General features: G+C 40.6%; 1 protein-coding gene across 1 annotated transcript; it reads right to left on the bottom strand.

Moving 5' to 3' along the window:
* Nucleotides 1-3,387: 3,387 nt before the first annotated feature.
* On the bottom strand, nucleotides 3,388-18,709 carry wdhd1 (WD repeat and HMG-box DNA binding protein 1). The gene is made up of 26 exons (XM_073463795.1): nucleotides 18,622-18,709; nucleotides 18,265-18,358; nucleotides 16,796-16,907; nucleotides 16,506-16,657; nucleotides 15,355-15,466; nucleotides 14,979-15,029; nucleotides 14,787-14,882; nucleotides 14,609-14,701; nucleotides 14,114-14,220; nucleotides 12,640-12,775; nucleotides 12,312-12,528; nucleotides 11,580-11,764; nucleotides 11,237-11,421; nucleotides 10,917-11,158; nucleotides 10,202-10,339; nucleotides 9,883-10,039; nucleotides 9,471-9,585; nucleotides 9,146-9,277; nucleotides 8,823-9,037; nucleotides 8,153-8,298; nucleotides 8,003-8,059; nucleotides 7,738-7,769; nucleotides 7,452-7,616; nucleotides 7,105-7,247; nucleotides 6,876-7,011; nucleotides 3,388-3,838 (listed from the first exon to the last, which is right to left on the bottom strand). Exons 2-26 carry the CDS (start codon nucleotides 18,339-18,341, stop codon nucleotides 3,647-3,649), a joined length of 3,393 nt encoding a protein of 1,130 aa, XP_073319896.1. The 5' UTR covers nucleotides 18,342-18,358; nucleotides 18,622-18,709; the 3' UTR covers nucleotides 3,388-3,646.
* Nucleotides 18,710-19,807: the final 1,098 nt, after the last annotated feature.

Below are 19,807 nucleotides of genomic sequence, written 5' to 3'. Positions count from 1 at the left end.
GACTACAGGCTGAAATAGCATTCTGCCTTGCTATTACAGATAATATACACATTAGAGTGCGTAATCTAAAAAGATGGTTAGCAAGGCTTCAGCTATATCGGTGGTGCAATCTAAGTGAGCCTGATGTCGTCGTTAACTACATAGCTGACCAGCTACGAGGTCCCGGGCGTCTCCATAATCTCAGGCCTATCATATTACAGTCATTATCTCGAGATCTTGAATTAATTATATCGTTATCTCGGGAAAACAAAGTTTCGTTATCTCGAGATCTTGAGAAAATTATCCCGTTATCTCGAGAAAACGGCAGTTGTTATTTCAAGATAATAACTCGAGATCTCGAGAAAACAAATGAAATTAACTCGTTATCACGGGAAACCGGAGGAAATAAAATGTATGAATGCATGGCCCTTTAGGGCTTCCGTAAGAATCCAATTAAAAAACCCCATCAATTTATTGTCGAGGGAACCACAGCCATGCTAATTTCTGGGTTAGCCTACAAAAATGCATCATTGCTACACCACTTTATTTCAATTCAGTTACTAATTAGCTACCTGTTAAAAATGTAGTCAGGATATCATCCAAGTATCACAATATTAAAGGTGCAATATGTAGAAATTTTAGTTCTAAACATAAATAATAATAATAACAATAATTATCAAGAGAATGTGATGTTTGGCATGTCCACGAAGTCTATGAAGTAAGCATTATAGTAAGCTAGAAGTTAGCCTTAGAATCGAGTCAGCTAATAGGGCTGCTAGCTGCACTGCTAACTGAGCTAACTAGCTAATGGCGGCTACAGTTATAAGCAGTTAGCCCTTACTCTGGTGATATGCTGGCCTCTATTTGTTTGGAGTATGAATCTGACAGGTGGCCAGATTACTTTCCGTTACTTTCGGATTGCTTCAATACCAAACATGCAAGTAAAGAGAAAATAAAATAAATAAGAAGACTTTTATTTCATCTTTATAAAGAGCGCCTGCCTGCCCTTCTTGGACTGTGCAGTACACATTGAAGGAGACAGAAGCCTCAACATTGAGGTGTACAGAAAACCTACACACAAAGATCAATACGTGCTGTTCGACTCTCATCACCCACTGGAGCACAAGCTGGGGGTCATCAGGACCTTAAACTATCGGGCTGAGACTATGCCCATTAAGAAAGAGGGGAAGGAGAAGGAACAGAAGCACATCAGGGGAGCACTTAAAACCTGTGGTTACCCAAACTGGTCCTTAGTCAAAACCTCTCAAAGATCCAGAGCAGACAGAGAGGAGGAGACGGGAAAACGTAACAACATCGTCATTCTCTATGTCGTGGGAACATCTGAGAAACTCAGGAGGATCTTTAATAAACATCATATCCCAGTTCACTTCAAACCTACCAACACGCTGAGACAGAAACTTGTCCATCCTAAGGACCACACAATCAGGCATAAACAGAGTAATGTAGTTTATGCTGTCCACTGCAGCCAGCACAGATTTGTACATTGGGGAGACAAAACAACCTCTCCATAAACGAATGGCACAACACAGGAGAGCCAACTCCTCAGTCAAGACTCTGCTGTCCACTTACATCTGAAGGAGAAAAATCATTCCTTTGAGGACAACAATGTAAACATCTTGTGCAGAGAAGACAGATGGTTTGAAAGAGGAGTAAAAGAATCCATCTATGTCAAACTGGAACGGCCGTCTTTGAACAGAGGAGGAGACCTAAGACATTACCTATCACCCACCTACAATGCAGTACTGACTTCCCTCCCCAGACAGCTTAACAACCATTCACACCTGGGCTCACCTAGTCCTAGCAACCCACATTAAGGCCGGTGGGGTCAACAACCCACATGTGTCCCTAATGACTCTGAAACTCAGAGCTCACACGGGTACTTAACAGCTCTGTAAGGACTCTCCCACACAGAGTTTGAAAGCCTGCAAACTCCCCTCCAGTTAGTTAGAACTGAAGAAGCCTCTTGGATGAGAAGTGAGACGTCTTCAAGAAACTGAAGTCCAGTTGCCTACGATGCAGCACTTAGAATTACCATGACCTGGAGACTGAGAACCTTCATCAACATCTTTATGAAGTGAGTGTATTTGGTTTCACTCAAGACCAGAGTGATGTTGTAGTATGTCATTCTTTATTTTAAAACTGTAATCCTGTTAGTTACCCCCTTTTTTACTGAATGTAAATGTAATCTAATTACACCTTTTTTTCATTAACTTTGCCGGAGTACAGTTACTTTTTATGTATCCTGATGATACAAAAAAAGTGACCCTTCAGATGAGGTCATTTCTCAACTGAACTGAGAGATAAAGTAGTTAAGTAATTTGCTTCAGAATGAAATAAAATGAAATATTGGCACTTTTTCACTTCTTTAAGAAGATCAGACTAAAGTTAGCCTGTGGGAGTAAAAGGATGTAGACGTTTATTATAAACAGGCCATCTAATTGCATAAGTACCTAGAACTTTAAACTTAAAGTACTGAATCAAGACATACAGTATTTGACATAAATGTCATTACTATAAACACACTATGTGTCGCTGACACTCACTCGCTAAGCAGGTGAGATTGTTACAGGATAAGTCTGGTGATATTCTATATTCGTCTTGTCAACAAGTCTCTTGAAAGAACCAAAAACAGCAATTACTGTATCGACTAATTAATACTGTGTGAGTATCAAAGCCTGATTTATCATCTTCCTCAGTGCCAAAGAGCTCCATTGTTGTCCAAAAACTACTAAAAACACATCAGTCAGTTGAACTGTTTGACTGGGTGAATTTCACTTTCAATTAACTTATTTTATCCATTAAATTATCTGATGTTTTGTTTCATTCCTGCATACACCATCCTGCCGGCACAAACACTTGCTAGAGAACCAAATGTGGATTAATCCGCAGCTGAAAATAGTCCCTGACAAAAGCAGTTTTCTCCTGTTTCAGTAGCATTTGATAAAAACTAGGACATTATTTAGCCAGTTATAAAAGTGAAACTATGTTTCATATTTGTTTGATGCCTTCAACGGGAACTGATGGTCTAGGAGTCAAGAGAAAGTATTGACAATTGGGAAAATCATACTCGTCAACCTCGAAAACCTCAAAAATAAGAGGATTTCGAAACCAAAATGGGTTTCAGGGGGTCCACGACTGAAAAATGTGAGAAGGACTGTGTTTCCTCTATTCTGGTGATATTTAGAGAATGAAATTACAAAATAAGTAAAATACAACAGCATTTTTATCATTATTCACTGACTTGATTGACAGAAAACATTGAGGGTTGACAAGAATGGGGCAACCATGCTGTTTATTTTGGTCTTTTCTACCTATAACTGAATTCTCTTTTTGCTGCTTTATGTGAATAACGTCAATGATACAAAAAGAAAAACAAAGACTAAAATGTGGACTAACAAACATTTACATTTATTCAATTGTTAAAATACAGGAATGGGTTTTAGAAATGCTATACATGTAAAAACAGAAAACACATCCAACGATACATGTCAAAGATCCATCAATAACTTTGAAGGCATTTAAGAGCTTAAATGTTCTGATTAAGTGTCTCAATCATCAACATCAACACAGCAAACAGATTTAACAGGATGGACAGTTTTCACACATAAATCTGAACAAAAATGACCATCAACAAACATTAAAACATTTAGTTTTTGTTAAAGGCAAATGCTGCAAGCTTGGAGGATGGATCCAAAGATTTCTTCTTCTTGGCACTGTTTTCATCAGCTTCTGCCTGTCCATTTACATTTTCCGCTCCTCCTCCTCCTCCTTCGGCTCTTTTCCTCTTCTTCAGATCTGCTGCGTCTCCGGTCTGCCCTTTTGCTCTTTCCGTCCACGACTGAACCAGAAAAAAAACAAACAAAAAAAAAAAAAAACATGAAGAGCACATGTTAATTACCAAAGAGGACAAAACGAAAACGGATTGTTCTTTTGTCTCAATCCCGGCTTCGAACACCTACATGATGATGACTAAACATCAGGCTGCAGTTTGAAATTGCATCCTGTCATGTATAATCACTATTGACAGGCTGCATCTCTTTGGCCTGCCGGCTCTTCTCCTCCTCGTGCTTTTATTTATTTTTTTCGCTCCCTGAGCCGAGACAAAAGGAAGCGCCTTCCTGGACGTAATGGAGCCGGGATGAATCATCAGGCCTGGTGAGTGGACTGGCAGCAGCACAGGCCACACACACAAACACACACTCTTCACCTCCAGCACCCAATGAAGCACTGCTATTAACCCCGTGCATATTCACACAAACACTAGCATTACAGAGCTGGTAGATGGTACAAGCTGTGACGTCTCGCTATTCAATTGTCATTTGATTGTATTTGGACAGAATAATGTGATATGGAGCAACTCGCACACATTAATAAGGTTTCAGGTTAAATTATTATCATTATTCAGGTTTTTAACTTCACCACAAACCATAAGTCAAAGCTTTGTTACTGAATTTCATCTGAATTCAATAATCTGCATGAGGCTCAGGTGGTCTGGGTGTGTTGCTACAGGTGACAACTAAAAGAGAGAAATCAAATCAGAAGTCCAGTTTGATTAAATGCAAACAATCACTCAATTAACTGGTGGGACCGATGGACAGAAAGTAAGTTGATCATTTTTATAATTGATTAATATTTCAGGTCATTTATCAAAAGGAAATTCATTTTCTGGTTCTGGTTTCTCCAATGTGAGGGTATGCCGTTTTTCCTTATTCTTAATAATTGGCTGTGTTGTACAAATGCCCCCAATTATTTTCTGATTTATAAAACCTACCGTACGCCCAACAGTTTGCCGTTTCAACTTGGAAATGTGTGCAGGTGAATCTGCTAAGCGCTAATTGGTTAATACACAGTGAAGATGTGATGAACATTAGCCATCAAAAAGACAAAAATGCTGTTTTTTTCCCCAAAGTACACATTTGTTGTGTTGAATTTGCCTAAGACTTGAATGTTTCTCAACTTTTGAAACGGTTTTGATGCAAAAACTGTTGGAATACAAATTAAAATGATAAAAATAATTTGAAGAAGACTAGAAATCACTCTGGAACTGTCCTTTAAAATAAATGAAAGCTGTATCGTCACACTTGTTCCCCTGCAGCTTGGCGTCTCTCACACAGTATTATCATAAGATCAATGCTTTGTGCCCTCACAGCCAAAACGCACTCGACCAGGTTCCCAGGCAACAGGCCTCGCCTCCCCTCCCCTCCGCCTTCACACCCACTTCCTCTTTTCCTTCTGTCTGTCAAGTGCCATCCAGCTTTCTGCTGAGAGTCATGATGAATGCAGGGTCACGACCTGGTTACTACACCGACACACGGATTGACGCCTGTTAGCACTCAGGCGGATGAAAGGATGAGGTGTGTAATTACTGACATAGGCGCCCTCATTTATTCACCCGTCGACTGTCCAGAGCTGACAGAACATCCGGTTTTAAAAATCTGGATATTTTTCAGTGAAAATCATGTGACAATATATGACTTGGCTGCAGCATGCCATGAATTCAAAATGTTCAGACGTTACAAACATCAAAATAGTAAGGTTACAAAGAATGATTATTTTCATTGTCTATCATTTTCTTGATTAATAGATTTGGTCTGTAAAATGTCAGGAATTGGTGACCATCAGTGTTTCCTAAAGCCCAAGATGATGTCCCAAAATATCTTGTTTTATCCAAAACCCAAAGACATTCAGTTTACTTCAGTTCAGAGGAAAATATTTTCACGACTCATTTATGTCTATTAGGCCTTTATAGGAGTTTGTATGATGAATTGTTCGGACACTTATGACTGTTGGTCAACTGATTAGTTCTTGAGGTTTTAGCTGACAAAGAAGTTCTTAATCCATTAGTCATATTTTACGACCGTTTTGTGGGAAATGAGGTATTTGTCTGTCGTCATTCAGTACGTTTACATGCACACAATAAACAGGATCGCACAGGAAATCAGACAATGCATTCACATCCATTGAAGAAATCTTGTTACATCCAGCTGCTTTTCTGTCACAGCAATATTTCTCTTGTCTAAGGTCTTTGTTGGACACAAGTCTGGTTGCACGGTGTGGAGGAAGGGGTTAATGGGCCTGCAGCTGATAATTACTGCTGTCTTACAGACTCTAATTGTTGGGTTTTTTCGTTGTTTTTTTCTCTTAATTTGGTATTCAGGGAAAACTAGTCCAGGCAGGATGAACTAGAAGCAGCTCACAGTATATCCCTTTCAGAGAGAGAATATGAAGTATGGATATCAGTAATATCCGATGATACTATTTCACTCCATCTAGTCTCTTGGTAGAGTTGTGGTTTTGGTCAGCTGAGTAATTCCAAGTCCAAGTTTATCCATCCTTACAGTACATTTTGAACAGAGGTGCCACGTCTTCAGTTCTTTCAGATTTCCTGTAGCATTTGGCACATAAATATTATTTATAATATACTTTTTGGAAGATGCAGACATGATAAACAAAGATGGATGTGTACTCAGCAGAAGATGTTTGTGGATTTGAAGAGATGGTCTGGATATTGAGGCTTAAATTTTGTGATATACCAATATAAGAACGCATTATCACCCTTATTATTAGTCTTGAATTTAAAAACAATGCCCCACTGTGTCTGAAAAACTTGTAACACATTTTTTGGGGGGATCTCTCATTCCAAAAATAGCTGATAAATAACAAATAATAAATCCTTTGAGTTTGAGTTGTGCACCTCTAAAAGTCATCATCAGTCAACTGTAATTTTGACAAAACCTTTCCAAGGTTACTCGGCAGATTTCAGACCATTTTGGTCAAATTTGTAATTTTTCTAGACTTTGAGCTCAGTTTTACTCGCATTGTATCTTTTATTATCACCCACACCCTCCTCTCTGAACCCCTCAGTGTTTCATTACCAGTCGCTCTTCTGCTGTCAGCGTCCTGAAGCGTCCCATGGCCTCTTTTATGATGTCGGTCTCCTCCACGTCTGGATGGTCAGCTGTGATACTCTTCCTGTTCTCCTCCAGCCAGAGCTGGAAGCCCGTCTTCGGCCTGAACGCACACAGTCAACATTACAACCAAGTCAATCGACCTTGAAGCTTCCAGTAAAGTCATTTTTAAGAGTTCGAAAATTCCATCTTTTACCTCTTATTTTCTGTGTTATCTACTGGTGAGGCTGGAGGCGGGACATCTGGTTGTTTCTGCTGATCTGCAGCTGGCTGAATCTTCTCCTGAGTCTTCTTATTGGCTGCCTTAGAGCCAGTCATCTGCAGCAGAGTGGACTGAGTCTGGGGGGAAGAGAAGACATAATAATAAGAGGACCTCAATGAGTTAACACTTACAGATTTACACTCAAGTCTGGCAACATGGATACACAACATGTATGGTACTATCTACAGGTTTAATCAATTTAAATACGGATGCATTTGATATCTGTTATCATATGTAGTTACATGACATCAATTTCTTTGCCATGGTTTGAGTATTTTTACCTTCGTTTTGGGTCTTGGGGCCAGCGGTTTGAGGACAGGGCCTTTGCTTCCTTTCCCCGCAGACACGCTGAGTGGACTTAACTTCTTGCTGGATGTCATGTTGTCCAGGATGTTTGTCACTCGAGGCTGACCAGACGAAGATGAAGGTTTCCCCGAGCCGAGCACCTGCACGTATTCCATCCAGACTTTATCACAAAACATGTCCGTCTCTCTTGAACTTACACACTTACACTCTTTTTGCATGTTCACAGCACATTGCTGACATCAGAATATTTTTAGATCTTACCTTGAAAGGATTTGCACGTCCAACTTTAGCAACTGTAAAGAAGAAAGAAAAGAGACATTAGGTGCTTTAAAATAAAAACAAATGATTAAAAGTATTTCAATTGTGGCAATCACTACATGTAATAAAACACAGCAGATACTACACCACAGTAATATTTAAACTTAGCAAATAGATACTAACTTCAGCAAAGTACTCTCTCAACCCTCACAGTTCTTCTGACACCATCACATTTACACATGTGAAATACTGGGGGGTCTTTACTCACTTGGTGTCAGAGATGGTTTCACTGGTGAACCTGCCTCTTTAGCGAACGGATTCACACCTGCAGTGAGAGACACACATCAGACACGTTGTTAACATCCTGTGCTGAGAACATATGTGTGAAAAGAAGCTGAAGGAAAAACTTTTAACTGACGTTTTCTGATTTCTGTTGACTCCTCTGTCTCCATCTCCTGTCCATCCTCTTCCTCCCTGACCTCTTCTTCTTCTTCTTGCTCCTCTTCCTCCCCCTGATGACGTCTGTTGCTGTAACGTCCTCCTGTGACCTCACTCTGGCCATACCTGTAATAAACACAAAATAAACTCATGAATCACACCTAAATTCCCCTCACTGGAGCACAACAGCGCTTGTAAAAAAAACACATCTTTCACATGTTTGGCAATTAGGAACATCCCAATCCATGTCCAGATCCAAGTGCTTTAATATTGACCGTCTGCCAATATCAAGTCTTTCAAGTTTACCAAGTTCCACTGATACTCGACTGATAAACAAGCCTTTTTTTCCCAACATCTTATCTGAGGAACATTTTTCTACAAAACTTTTATCTGTTTAACAAAAAAAGCTGACTTCCTGAGCTTAACTCAACTGTCATGTTGAAATCTGTGGCGAGCAGAGTCTGAGAGGGTTTTGGATGGTGTGGCCAAAAAACGCCATCCAAAACAACCTTTTTTTTTTTTTTTTAAGAGTTAACTAGCCAAAGTCATAACACCTGGAGAGATACATAGTTGAGTCTTACAACAACAGGTAAGTTTGCTGTAGAATTTAAATAGTTACACTAATTACAGTTAGACGCATTCTGACTTACCCAGAGGTCCGTCTGGTGTATTCCAGCTCCTCTTCCTCTTCTTCTTCTTCCTCCTGGATCTGGTTGGCTTTCTCCAGGGCGATCTCACTGAGCCGCTCGGCGAGAGCCATGCGTCTGGATCGGGACGCATATCGAATGGCCAAAGTCACCACGTTCTGAGTCATCAGCTGCGCCAGCTCCACACAGCGAAACTCTCTCTCCAGCTTACAGGACAACTGGAGGAAAACATCGACTCTGCATCAGTTTATTCAGCTAAACCAGTGATCATAATATAAATAAAGAGTGACCCCTCCGCTGGTGTGTGAGGAAGTTTTCATACTCACTGCAAACATCTTCATGAGCAGCTCCTGCTGCTCCTTCTGGGACTGACTCTGCCCATCCTCATCTACCTCGTAGCCGCTGGTCGACAGGAAGTTGTAGTGGTTGTGGAAAAGCATTGAACGCCAGAACTGCTCCTGGAGGATGACAGGGGACGATGAGCTGAATGTGTACTTACAATCCACACCACAGAGAAATTTTATGTCTCAAAAATTTGAGACACGATAAGCTTTTCACTGCCATGAATCCTCAGAATCTCTGAGTTCATGAATCTCACATGTAGTTCATGTGAGCAAATCAAGTCGTCTCAGGTGTGTTTGGCATGTTTACCTCCATCTGTCCTTTCTCTGTGGTCGTCTGACATAGAGGCAGCTTGAAGGGCAGGATGGCCACAGCAGGTCTGGGCAGAGTGGGAGGGTACCTGGAGCCTTTACATGGAATACACCTGATTGGACGAGAACGGACTGGATTTAGGGGAGGAAGAAACCTTGAGGGCATAATTATTTACCACCACTTACAACAGGATAACATCAGGGAACAGAATCAGGAAAATCTAAAAGCACAGTTGTATTTTGTGCATATTGTATCCTGGTAATTCCAGATCAGATGTATTGTCCACCCAAATTTTGAGGCAATAGCAGGTTTCAGTTAAATTTTAGTGCCTTAAAGAGAAGACGACATGTGAACAACTTCTGAGCCGACATGAAGACAGAAACAGGATGGTGAAGAAGTGTGAATTCACCTGAGCTGCTGAGGGTTCTCGTGTACTCCAACAACCCAGTAGTGATCCGATTTACTTTTGCATGTCTCTCTGGTGTTGCACACTGGCGTCCATGTGTTGCCCAGGGAGCGGTTCAACATTCGGACCACGCCCTCTGAGTCCACAGAGCACGGGGTACCTAAAAATAAATAAACACAGTCAGGCTACCGTCTTAAAAGTTAAAAGATGACGTGTAGTCAGAGGGAGAAGCTGCTTCTGTTAATTAAAAATGTATCAACAAGGTGAGAGAAAGTTTGCAGGAGAATTAAAAATCTATATTTTTCTTTCTTGACACACTGACCCTCAGCAGTGAATCCGAGCCAGGACAGGTGAGATTTGCGAGACAGTGGGAGGGGTTCACAGTTGATGAGCTGCTTCTTCCTTCTACCAAACTGCAGCAGCTGGACACCGAGAGCCTGATCTCCATCAAAACCTGTAGCTGATGATGGGAAATAACACACACACACAAACATAAGGCTAATGCATTGTTTCAACTCATGATTGATCACTTTACTACTTCTTGAGTAACTGATATTTTCTTACATTTTATAGATACATGATTAATCTATCTATAAAATGTTAGAAAATAGCAGGGGAAAAAAATGCCTTGATTATTTTGTGCCTCTGTTAAATTGCTTTTTCCTACAAATGAAGCTCAAAATAGGAAAATATTCTGTTTACAATAACACAAAGAAATGAAGCAAATTCTCAGTAAAGAAATGGAAAATTAGGAATATCTAGCATGACTTCAATTATTAAATCGATCAAAATCCAAAATCTGTTTATATTCCTGTCGCGGAGTAATCAATTATAGCATATAACTGTTCAAGCTCTATAGAAAGCATTTGCATCTAGTCCAGCGGACTTTTTTGTCATACAGGGAAAAGTTTTGTTTTGAAAATGTCCAGACAAATTTAGACATTTTACTAATTTGAGCTTCTCTTGTATTTCAGTCGATTATTAGTTATTGATAGCAGATGGCTCTAAGACAGCTCGAGAAAGTGTGTATGTCTAACCCCGGTGGTATATGATGAGCAGCTGCTCTCCGTGTCCAGCCAAGCAGACGACGGGCCCCGGCAGGCTGAGGATTTCCCTCTGTACTCCACCGATGGAGAAGAGTCGGAGCATCAGCGCGTCAGTGGCAACCGCTGCCCAGCCCTGACCCAGACACAGCGCTTTGACGTCCTCGTCCTTCGGCAGGTCCACCATCCACTCCTTATTAGTGTCCCATGAAGAGAAGTGGAGGCACTGAAGCTTACTGAGAAGAGAGGAGGAGATGGTTGAAACATTTCCTGAGAAAAATCAACAAAAAGAAATGGGATAGAGTGAGGTTCACCTGGCGAGCTCGTCTGTGCTGGGGCAGGCCAGCAGCACGGCCTCCTGGGAGAGATCAGCCATGGTGTGACCCAGCGAGTTGGTGAGGTGCATGGCGTGGTGGACGGCTGAGTCGTGAAACTCCACGTCGATGGCGTTGTCCTGCTCGTCATTGTAGCCGCGAACAATTCCCACAGAGTTCCACATCTGAGGTACAATTCAGCTGTTAGTTCATGTGCGACTAAAAAAAACATTTTCTTTCCCTTCAGTTCAAGATGAAAGCTTAAAGGTCACACAGCTACATAAAATGATGAAACGATCCCTCGTTAGTCTTCCATTTAAATCAGTCTGTCACTGTGTCCTACCATGAAGCGGTGTGTGAGGTGTGCTGGGGTGGAGCCGGGCTGAAAGGCCTTCTGGGGAGGCGTAGGCATTGGTCCCTCATAGACGGGACGCAAGGGCACCAGTGGGGCAGCTGCAGGTACGACAGCGCTTCCCGTGTCGTCATCATCCCCAAATTTGTCCTGACCGAGTCTCAGCGATCCCGTGTCTGAAGGAAGACAAATAAATTAAAAGTTAAATCCACTAATTCTTCATTCACCTGAATGATGCATTCAGAGTGTAACAGTTAACAAGTCAACAGAGGTTCATGTTTGTTTCTTTGAGAGCTGAGAAACTAATTAAGAAGCTAATCTGTTGAGAAAAGTTCAACAGGACAGAAATGTTGGCAGCCAGCAGCCAGGTTCATGACCTTCATTTTAACTTAATGAACAACTCGTGTTGAAAACAATAAATCCATCATCAGAATATGATAATCGCTTTGTTAATCACTTAATCCATTTATCAAGCAAAAAGAGCAAATATTCTCTGGTTTCAGCTTTTCAAAAGTGACGAACTGCTTCCGGTTTTGGTTTTAAAAAGGTATTTCGTGGGCATATTTCACCTTCATTCACATTAATGATTAATAGATAATATAATAACAAATAACTAAGATCTAAAGAGAAGTTCCACTTGGGCAAGTGTAACATGAGCAAGAAATGGATATTTTTTTTCCGTCATCTATCTGCATTCCACCATTTCCCCCCACTTCCACTCACCTAAAGAGTTCTCATCATCCAGGATCGCCCCTCTGTTCCTCACCCGCCCCGTTGCAGGCATCAGGAAATCATCGTCATCATCATCGCCGTCCCCGGTGACAGCTTTCTTAACCGGTGAGTTGGTGTCACTCAGCCCTTCATCCATGAGTCTATCATCATCGTCGTCGTCAAACAGGTCGTCATAATCTTTTGCTGGCTTTTTTGCTGCTGGTGCCTCCTGAAAGTCCAGTGACAACATAACAACTTGAACTTAAAGAGAAGTTGTGTGTTAACTGTAGGATGATTTAATGGAATACAAAAGAGTTGAAACTCGTTTCCTGAGCTGTACCTCGGTGGTGATGCTGGTGGAGGTGCTGAGTCCATCCAGCAGGCCCAGACGGCCCTCTGTGTCTGTGTAGGCGATCTGGCTGCCGGATGGATGCCAGGCCAAACCGCACACTGTGAACCCCTTTTCATGCTTCTGTCTGCAGCAAAGATAAGAAAACTTCAACTGTAATGATCCCAAATTACATTTGTCCCTGCCCAGCAATACAAAAAAAGCGATACAATTAAAAAAGTTGCAGTACCAACGCCAAGACATTACTATACCTAATAACTTAATATGAGAAACATGTTTTTCTACAAACACTTTTGTTTGAAATGTTGTCAAGAGCCACAACACAAGCTGCTGGAGAATAAGTTAAAATCCAGGCAGTATTTTGATTATGATCAGGAACTTTCTGATCAAAGTTAACAAGATTCTGAATCTGACCAGACATCCGGTGTAGGATGATGTCTGTCGGTCTATCACTTTTGTCCAGAGTAAGACATTGACAACCAACAGCCACTTGTCCAGATATGGATGGTCCACAGGACAGCCCAACAAATGTACTAACATGACTGATTATAACTTTTTACAGATAAATGTAAATTGAGTTGTAATACCTCTATGCTGACATTCTAGACAATTATTTCTTGTATCTCTTCGCGTTAAGATAAAGATTAATATCAGTATCGGTGCGTGGATCACCGAGAGGATAGAATTCTTCTTACTTTGCAGAAATGTTTGATGCAACTTAGAAACATTTGGCAACCAGAGAAAACTGACGAGGTTATTTTCTAACTGCAAAATATTCCATTAAGTACAAATCTCTGTCAAAATTATTATACATCTGAAGTTAATGGATCCATCTCAAAATTGTTGAAGCTATGTGTTGATTTTTCTTCCAACTCTTCATTAGATACCAGTGTAAAGGAATCCAGCAAAGGAAGAATCTAAAGAAGTTGTTTCCTCTTGGCCAGAATTATTATTGACCAAGAAAAATGAAAACAAAGACAGAGGACTGCCATGATGATTACTGACCACATTCATGAACAATTTCATTTTCATGACCTTTAACTTTCACCCAGGATTGAGGCTCGAACAACATGAAAATCACATGTATGTTGGTTGTGCCATCCAAAAACTTTAGCTTAAAAGAAGCCGCTAGATTTTTATTATTCTATTAAGACTTCAGCTCTTGTTCTACCTTTTTTTAGTAAGTGTCCTCCCCAGCGATCAATGCAGACGACCATTTTGCAACATGATGCTTTGTAGAACCGTTTTCATTAAGTTTTTATCAGTGCTGCAGCAGTTATCACCTTTAAAACTTCATCACTTGTTATCAAATCATTAATCAAATGTTATTAATCATCAAGCCTCCTTCCTTCATGTTTCAGCCAGGTGTGATGATGATGTGTCAAATTTTAACCTCCCGCTTTAAACAGCGTAACATATAAAAACACAACAGTTCTTGACTTCTGTAAATGTCCTTGCTGCGTACCTTTCCACACACAGCTTGCTGTTCACGTCCCACACGTTCAGTGAACCCCCCACGCTGCCGGCTGCCAGGAACTGCCCACACGGAGACCAGGACACCACGTTGATGAGCTGCAGAGGAAACAAGGGTGGAACAAGAAATTCAAAAATAAGGAGCAAGGACGATCAATTTTCCAACCAGACACAGTCCGAACCTTCAGTTCGGCTGATGATTTTTAACTAAAGTCTTTGCAGAGGTTGGTGCTCTCACGCTGCATTGAGATCAGATATTTGGTATAAAAATGTACATCATGCTTCAGCAGATGAAAGGCCGCAGAGTTGTGTTAGTGGAATGTGGGGGGCTACAAACGCTTTCATACTTTCCTCATACTAGTGATTAATATTTACTCAGATAATTTGCTATAATGTTGTTTATCATGGCAACTGTAGAAGCTTCGAAGCATTCAGGCCAGCCCTAATTGACCATGAACATGACTGTTTATGTGCATCTGGACCTCACCTGTGTCAGCAGATCATCGGAGAGAGTGCTCACATGATTCCAGGACCCTCGCTCATACAGGTGCACCTTTGACTCTACAGGAACTGCTAAAAACTGAGCATACACACAGAAAGGTTCTTGTTATATCAGGATGTGGAGATAATGGTAGACTCTGCCAATCAAGAGTTGCGTCACTGACCTTCCCCGCCCCGGGCTGCCAGGCCAGCCGACAAAGAGACTTTGCGTTACTGACGTCGTTGGTCTTCTGCAGCAGAGGCCAGCTGATCACCTGAGTCTGAATGGACACAAATTAAATCAGCCTCTGACAGACTGACAGACTGACGACGTGCTTATAAAATATTTCAGTCGAGGTGCTTAAACAGTGACGTACCTGCTCTTCAATATTCCACACCACCACGGAGCCGTCACAGCTGGCAGACGCCTGACAGAGAAAGCAGACAAAGTTTACTGTCAGAACAGTTTGACATCCAGGTTAATAAAGTCTGCTTCAGTCAAATGCTGTTCACCCGAAATTGATGCATTTGCAACTGTACCTTTCGAGTAGAGCAGGGCAATAATCCATTATTTATAGGATTTTAATTGAAATTAGATTGCGGTGATATCAGGATTTGATCTTTGGTAGACCAGTGACTAAAAGTCTCAGCCTGATGATATAGTTTTCATAATTTTAATCTGTGTCTACAACTGTACTGGACAGTAAAATGTGAACATATTGTCATTATGATAGTGGATAAAGGTTTACCCACCAGGAAATCATCTTTGGGGTCGAAGGTGACACTAAGGACAGGTGCTTCGTGGCCTCGGAGTGTTTTCTGTTGACTGCTGTCCGACACCTCCACCACCTTAACCATGAAGTCACTGAGGAAAGCAGAGAAATTGAGAATGAATACGTGCAGAGTAACATGTGCGGGCAATCTGTGTTCACACGTGACTGAAAGGACACATCAGCTGTGAACCAACACGAGTGCAAATTGTAAAATCAATGAAAAGGAGAAGCACAATAATCCTGATTTCCTCCAACGTCCGGCAGAATGCAGATGCCACATCCGCCCTAACAGCCTCAGATACCTGATTTTTTTATAATCAATATCAGAAGAGAAATTACCAGGATGAAAATAGCAGCATCAATAAGCCACCATGCTCTGTGCTTTTATTGCTGTGATAAACCTGTTTAGTGCAAATCAATCCTGGTAGCAAACAGACGTTTATCTCCAATCAAGACTAATCATAAACCAATCCAAAGTGCTGCTCTGTTTGCAAGGTGGAAATATCATCCAGGTGCACTGCTGTGTGCAGCTCATTCTGTACTGGAACAATAATCAGATCATGGTGTGGTTTAGTCATACTTTACACGAGACTGAACACAACACACACATTGCGCACAAAGGCTTCAGCTGCTGCCACGAGAGAAGCCAGAGCGGAGTGAACGTGCATGGTTTGACAAAGTAAAAGTGACATTCGCTCTTCTTTCAGCTCTGGTTCCTCTCTTGGATCACGTCAAACCGATGAAGCTGCCCGGTCAGCTGCACATCCTCATAACTTAATATATTCTTGAAATGTCTTTGTTCTCCAGGAAATCAACCAGGCAGTGGAATCGTTGCAGGGTGTCTACAGGTATCAGACACTTACATTTTTTAATCAAATTCATGACAGATTTTGAAGCAAATCATCTCTTTCTTTTTTAAGCACTGCAGGTAAGTATAAAAGTATGTAGTATACACTGTAAATGGTCCCATGCAAAAGTAGGTTTAAAGCAGGATATGGTTATTAGAGTAAGTTAGGTTAATCTATGTTTGGACAAAGCAAAGCTCAAACTTTTCCTCTGCTTTCAGTTTTTCAAAAGTGATCAAAATTTGAAACACTTTGCATTTTCAGGTCACTCTTTCATCTTCAGTACCTGGATCCGGCAGCCACTCTTGAGCCGCTGCGGTTGAAGGTGACATGTGTGGCGTTGGTAGTAAACCGGGTCAGGATGCCGTCTGGATCACCGTCAGGAAATGTGTGGATCTGCACTGTGTTGTTCGAGCTCGCCGTCACCAGCTTGTCTTTCTGTGGAGGAAAGAACACTTTTTAATAAACCACTGACAGCTGCTGCGATGATTTATTACAAAAGGCCTCAGTAGAAATCAATCATACAGTTTGAGTCAGACACAACCTAAATCTGCCAGAAGCCAGCAGGTGACCAACCTTCAGTGCGAGGGAATACACCTTTTCACCAACGGTGATGAACTTTGGATCGTCATCATCCAAACCGTCCCATATCCGAACATCTCCATCAGCACCGCAGGTCACAAAGAATCTGAGGAGAATTGTATTGTGGTCAGCTTTTAGCATTATGGTGCAACTATCAAAGTGTCAGCCTGATTATTTGTCCCCTTTTTAATCAATTTACTACAGTGTGACATGAGGATTGGGAATAAGCATTAAATTCAGTGTGCAAAAGTGTTTTTGACACACACAAAAAATGTTTTTGCTGCAGGATTTCTAGTAAACTGTGTGGAGTTTAATCACTTAATACAATCACATCCACCATGTGGCAAATTTCTAATATTCACACAAGACTGCTCTCTGGGTTAAAAGGCAATGTTGTAAACGTAGCCAAAAGTGAAACTTGAGTAAAAATAATGATATTGTGTTAAAGTAATACTCAGGCACTTGAGTAAAAGTATCTGATATTAAATGTAAGGGTAGATGGATTATTGGGCCGATATTAAGCATTTTCCCAATTATTAGAATCTGTGATTTTTGTCAGATTGCCAATAAAATAAACTAATTTAAAAATGTGCTACTTTGGCTCTGATGCAGCATCCTCTCACACAATGTCCCACCCACAACAATATCTGATTGGTAACATGTCACAATGAATAGCCTATAAACACTGAATAAACTGAATCTGAAAAGTAACTAGTAACTCAATGTATCAAATAAATGTAATGGAGAGGAAGTATAAAGCAGAAAATAGAAATACTCAAGTAAAGTACCTGAAAATTGTACTTAAGAACAGTACTTGGTTTATTTCATCACTGGTTGTTTGAAATTTTGACACAAGATTTTAATTTTTACTGCAAATGAATATCAGTCCCAAGTATCCGTTTTCAGTCTCCTTGATTTCGAATCATCGGTATCTGCCCTGAAAGAGGGGCCGACCCCTAATTAAATGTACTGAAGAAGTAAATGTACAGGTAAAGTAACTTAAACATATATTTACATGTATGTACACATATACATCTGAATCAGTGTTTGTTTTTTTTTGCATGCAATCTGCAAAGTAACTAGTGACTAAAGTTATCAAATAATGTAGTGAGTAAAAAGTACAATACGTGCATTCAAAATGTAGTGAAGTGGAAGTATACAGTAGTAGAAAAGAAAAATAATCAAGTACAGTACAGGTATCTTACTTCAGTAAATGAACTTAGTTACTTTCCATCAGTGTTTGAAGGCACATGAAACACAGACTGTATAAAAATGGCCAAAATTCAACGTTAAATGTCCAATAATTACTGTAAAAAGAAAAAAGACTGTAATGAACGAGTGTGAGATAAAGAAAGAGGCGTTTCAGTGACTTCCACAAACACGGTCAGATGTTATTTATCTAAAACACAAGCAGCCACAGACGGTGAACTTCAAGAGAAAAGCCTCTACAATGTCTGACTTACTTCCCAGAGTCATCGAAGCAGATCTCGGTGTGTCCCTCTGAGTGGCCGTAGCGCATCGGCTTCCTCTCACAAGGCATTTTCACAAACCACCAGACTGTCGAACAGAGAAACAAACACAGGGATCAATACGTGAAGCTCAGACTAACACCTGATCATTACTTTTTTTGTATGTATCCTCCGCCCTGTCAGTCTCTCCCATTAACGTTACTGCTTCTTTGCTAGCTGGAGAGTTGAGCTAAAGCTAACAATACAGTCGATATAAGTTAGCTAACTGCGCTGTTTCAAACCCAGCGGTCGAGTTGACAAACGACAAGTTTTATTCACACTAAATGAATAAGTTATCTAGCTAGTTATGACCTGAGAAGACAGCAGGAACACGACTTTACAGCTTCCCCGGTTGACTCCACAGACTCTTCTTCTCAATTTCCCGCGCTGCGTTGAAAACAAGGAAGCGCTGCGTCACAACTCCCGCCAGCTACGTCATGACGCAGCTGTCCAAACCCCTCCCACGTTGAGCCATGTGAGAGTGAGATTTTTCTCCATGGGTTGCTGCTCTTTCTGCAGAAATCTCGGAGGATTAAGGTACATACCGCTAAAAATGAATGGATTCAACTGTTGTTTACATGTTAATGCTGAGCTTTTGCCTATTTTTTAAAAAAAAAAATAAGCTGAAAATGGCAGTAAAAAAACAAAAGTACACTTATGCAGCAGCACCATTTCAGAATCACATATGATATATGATGGGATTATAAACAGTGATGCTTTAATATCACTTAAATGGTGCAGCTGGTTAAAGGTAGATCTGGAGTGGACTGGTCTTCATTCACCGTGCAATATGACCCAATTAAAGGGTAACTCCACAAAAGGCTTTATACTACTTTTATCACATATGCAGTAGTACTCCCAAAGACCTGTTTACACACTTTGATGTGTAATTGTTACCCTTTAAAGACCTTTCTCATTAGATCATCACACATTAACCTCTGACAAAGTAAAAATAGTTACTATGGTTAACATTTGTTTTTGATCATCTTTATTTTTTAATAAGTAATACAAATGTTATATTAAAGTTGTACTCTTAACTGTGTATTTGTATTTTGAGCTCCAAATCAAGATTTGACTTGATATGATCAATATTTTCTTCTATATTTCCATCAGGTGGAGATTTTTTTAAATTATCACCTTTGACTCAGCATCACATTTTGTATTTCAGACCACTTTTCCACCCTGTGAAAGCACCTAAATGAAACAGAGGTGAGGCTGAGAGGTTAAAACAGTTCAAGAAACAAGTATTCACTCACTAATTCTAATGCTTTTATTTATTTAATTATTTATTCACTCAATCAGTTATTGATATAAAACATATTTATCTCTTGGCTCTAACAACCTGCCATTGGCTGACTCTGGCTAGCTGGCTCTCTGCTCGCCTGTTTGAGCGCTGTCTCAGGGGAGAATTTGATTAGTGCAACAGGAAGTACTCTGTTGGCAGACAGCTGGGTGTCTAAATATTACATCACTGAAATGTAATAACACACAAGAATAA

Source organism: Pagrus major, chromosome 4 (genome assembly GCF_040436345.1).
Source record: "Pagrus major chromosome 4, Pma_NU_1.0".
NCBI classification, from domain to species: domain Eukaryota; kingdom Metazoa; phylum Chordata; class Actinopteri; order Spariformes; family Sparidae; genus Pagrus; species Pagrus major.
This window is presented reverse-complemented; position numbering and strand designations above follow the sequence as displayed.

What these genes read in the sequence shown, in the direction of transcription:
- wdhd1 (XM_073463795.1), bottom strand. Translation starts at nt 18,341, where the DNA reads ATGCCTTGTGAGAGGAAGCCGATGCGCTACGGCCACTCAGAGGGACAC. An exon ending in CCACCAGCATCACCACCGAG is followed by an intron (nt 12,529 to 12,639) that starts GTACAGCTCAGG and finishes CTGGACTTTCAG; the next exon opens with GAGGCACCAGCAGCAAAAAA. An exon ending in TGACAGCAGAAGAGCGACTG is followed by an intron (nt 3,839 to 6,875) that starts GTAATGAAACAC and finishes TTTCTGGTTCAG; the next exon opens with TCGTGGACGGAAAGAGCAAA.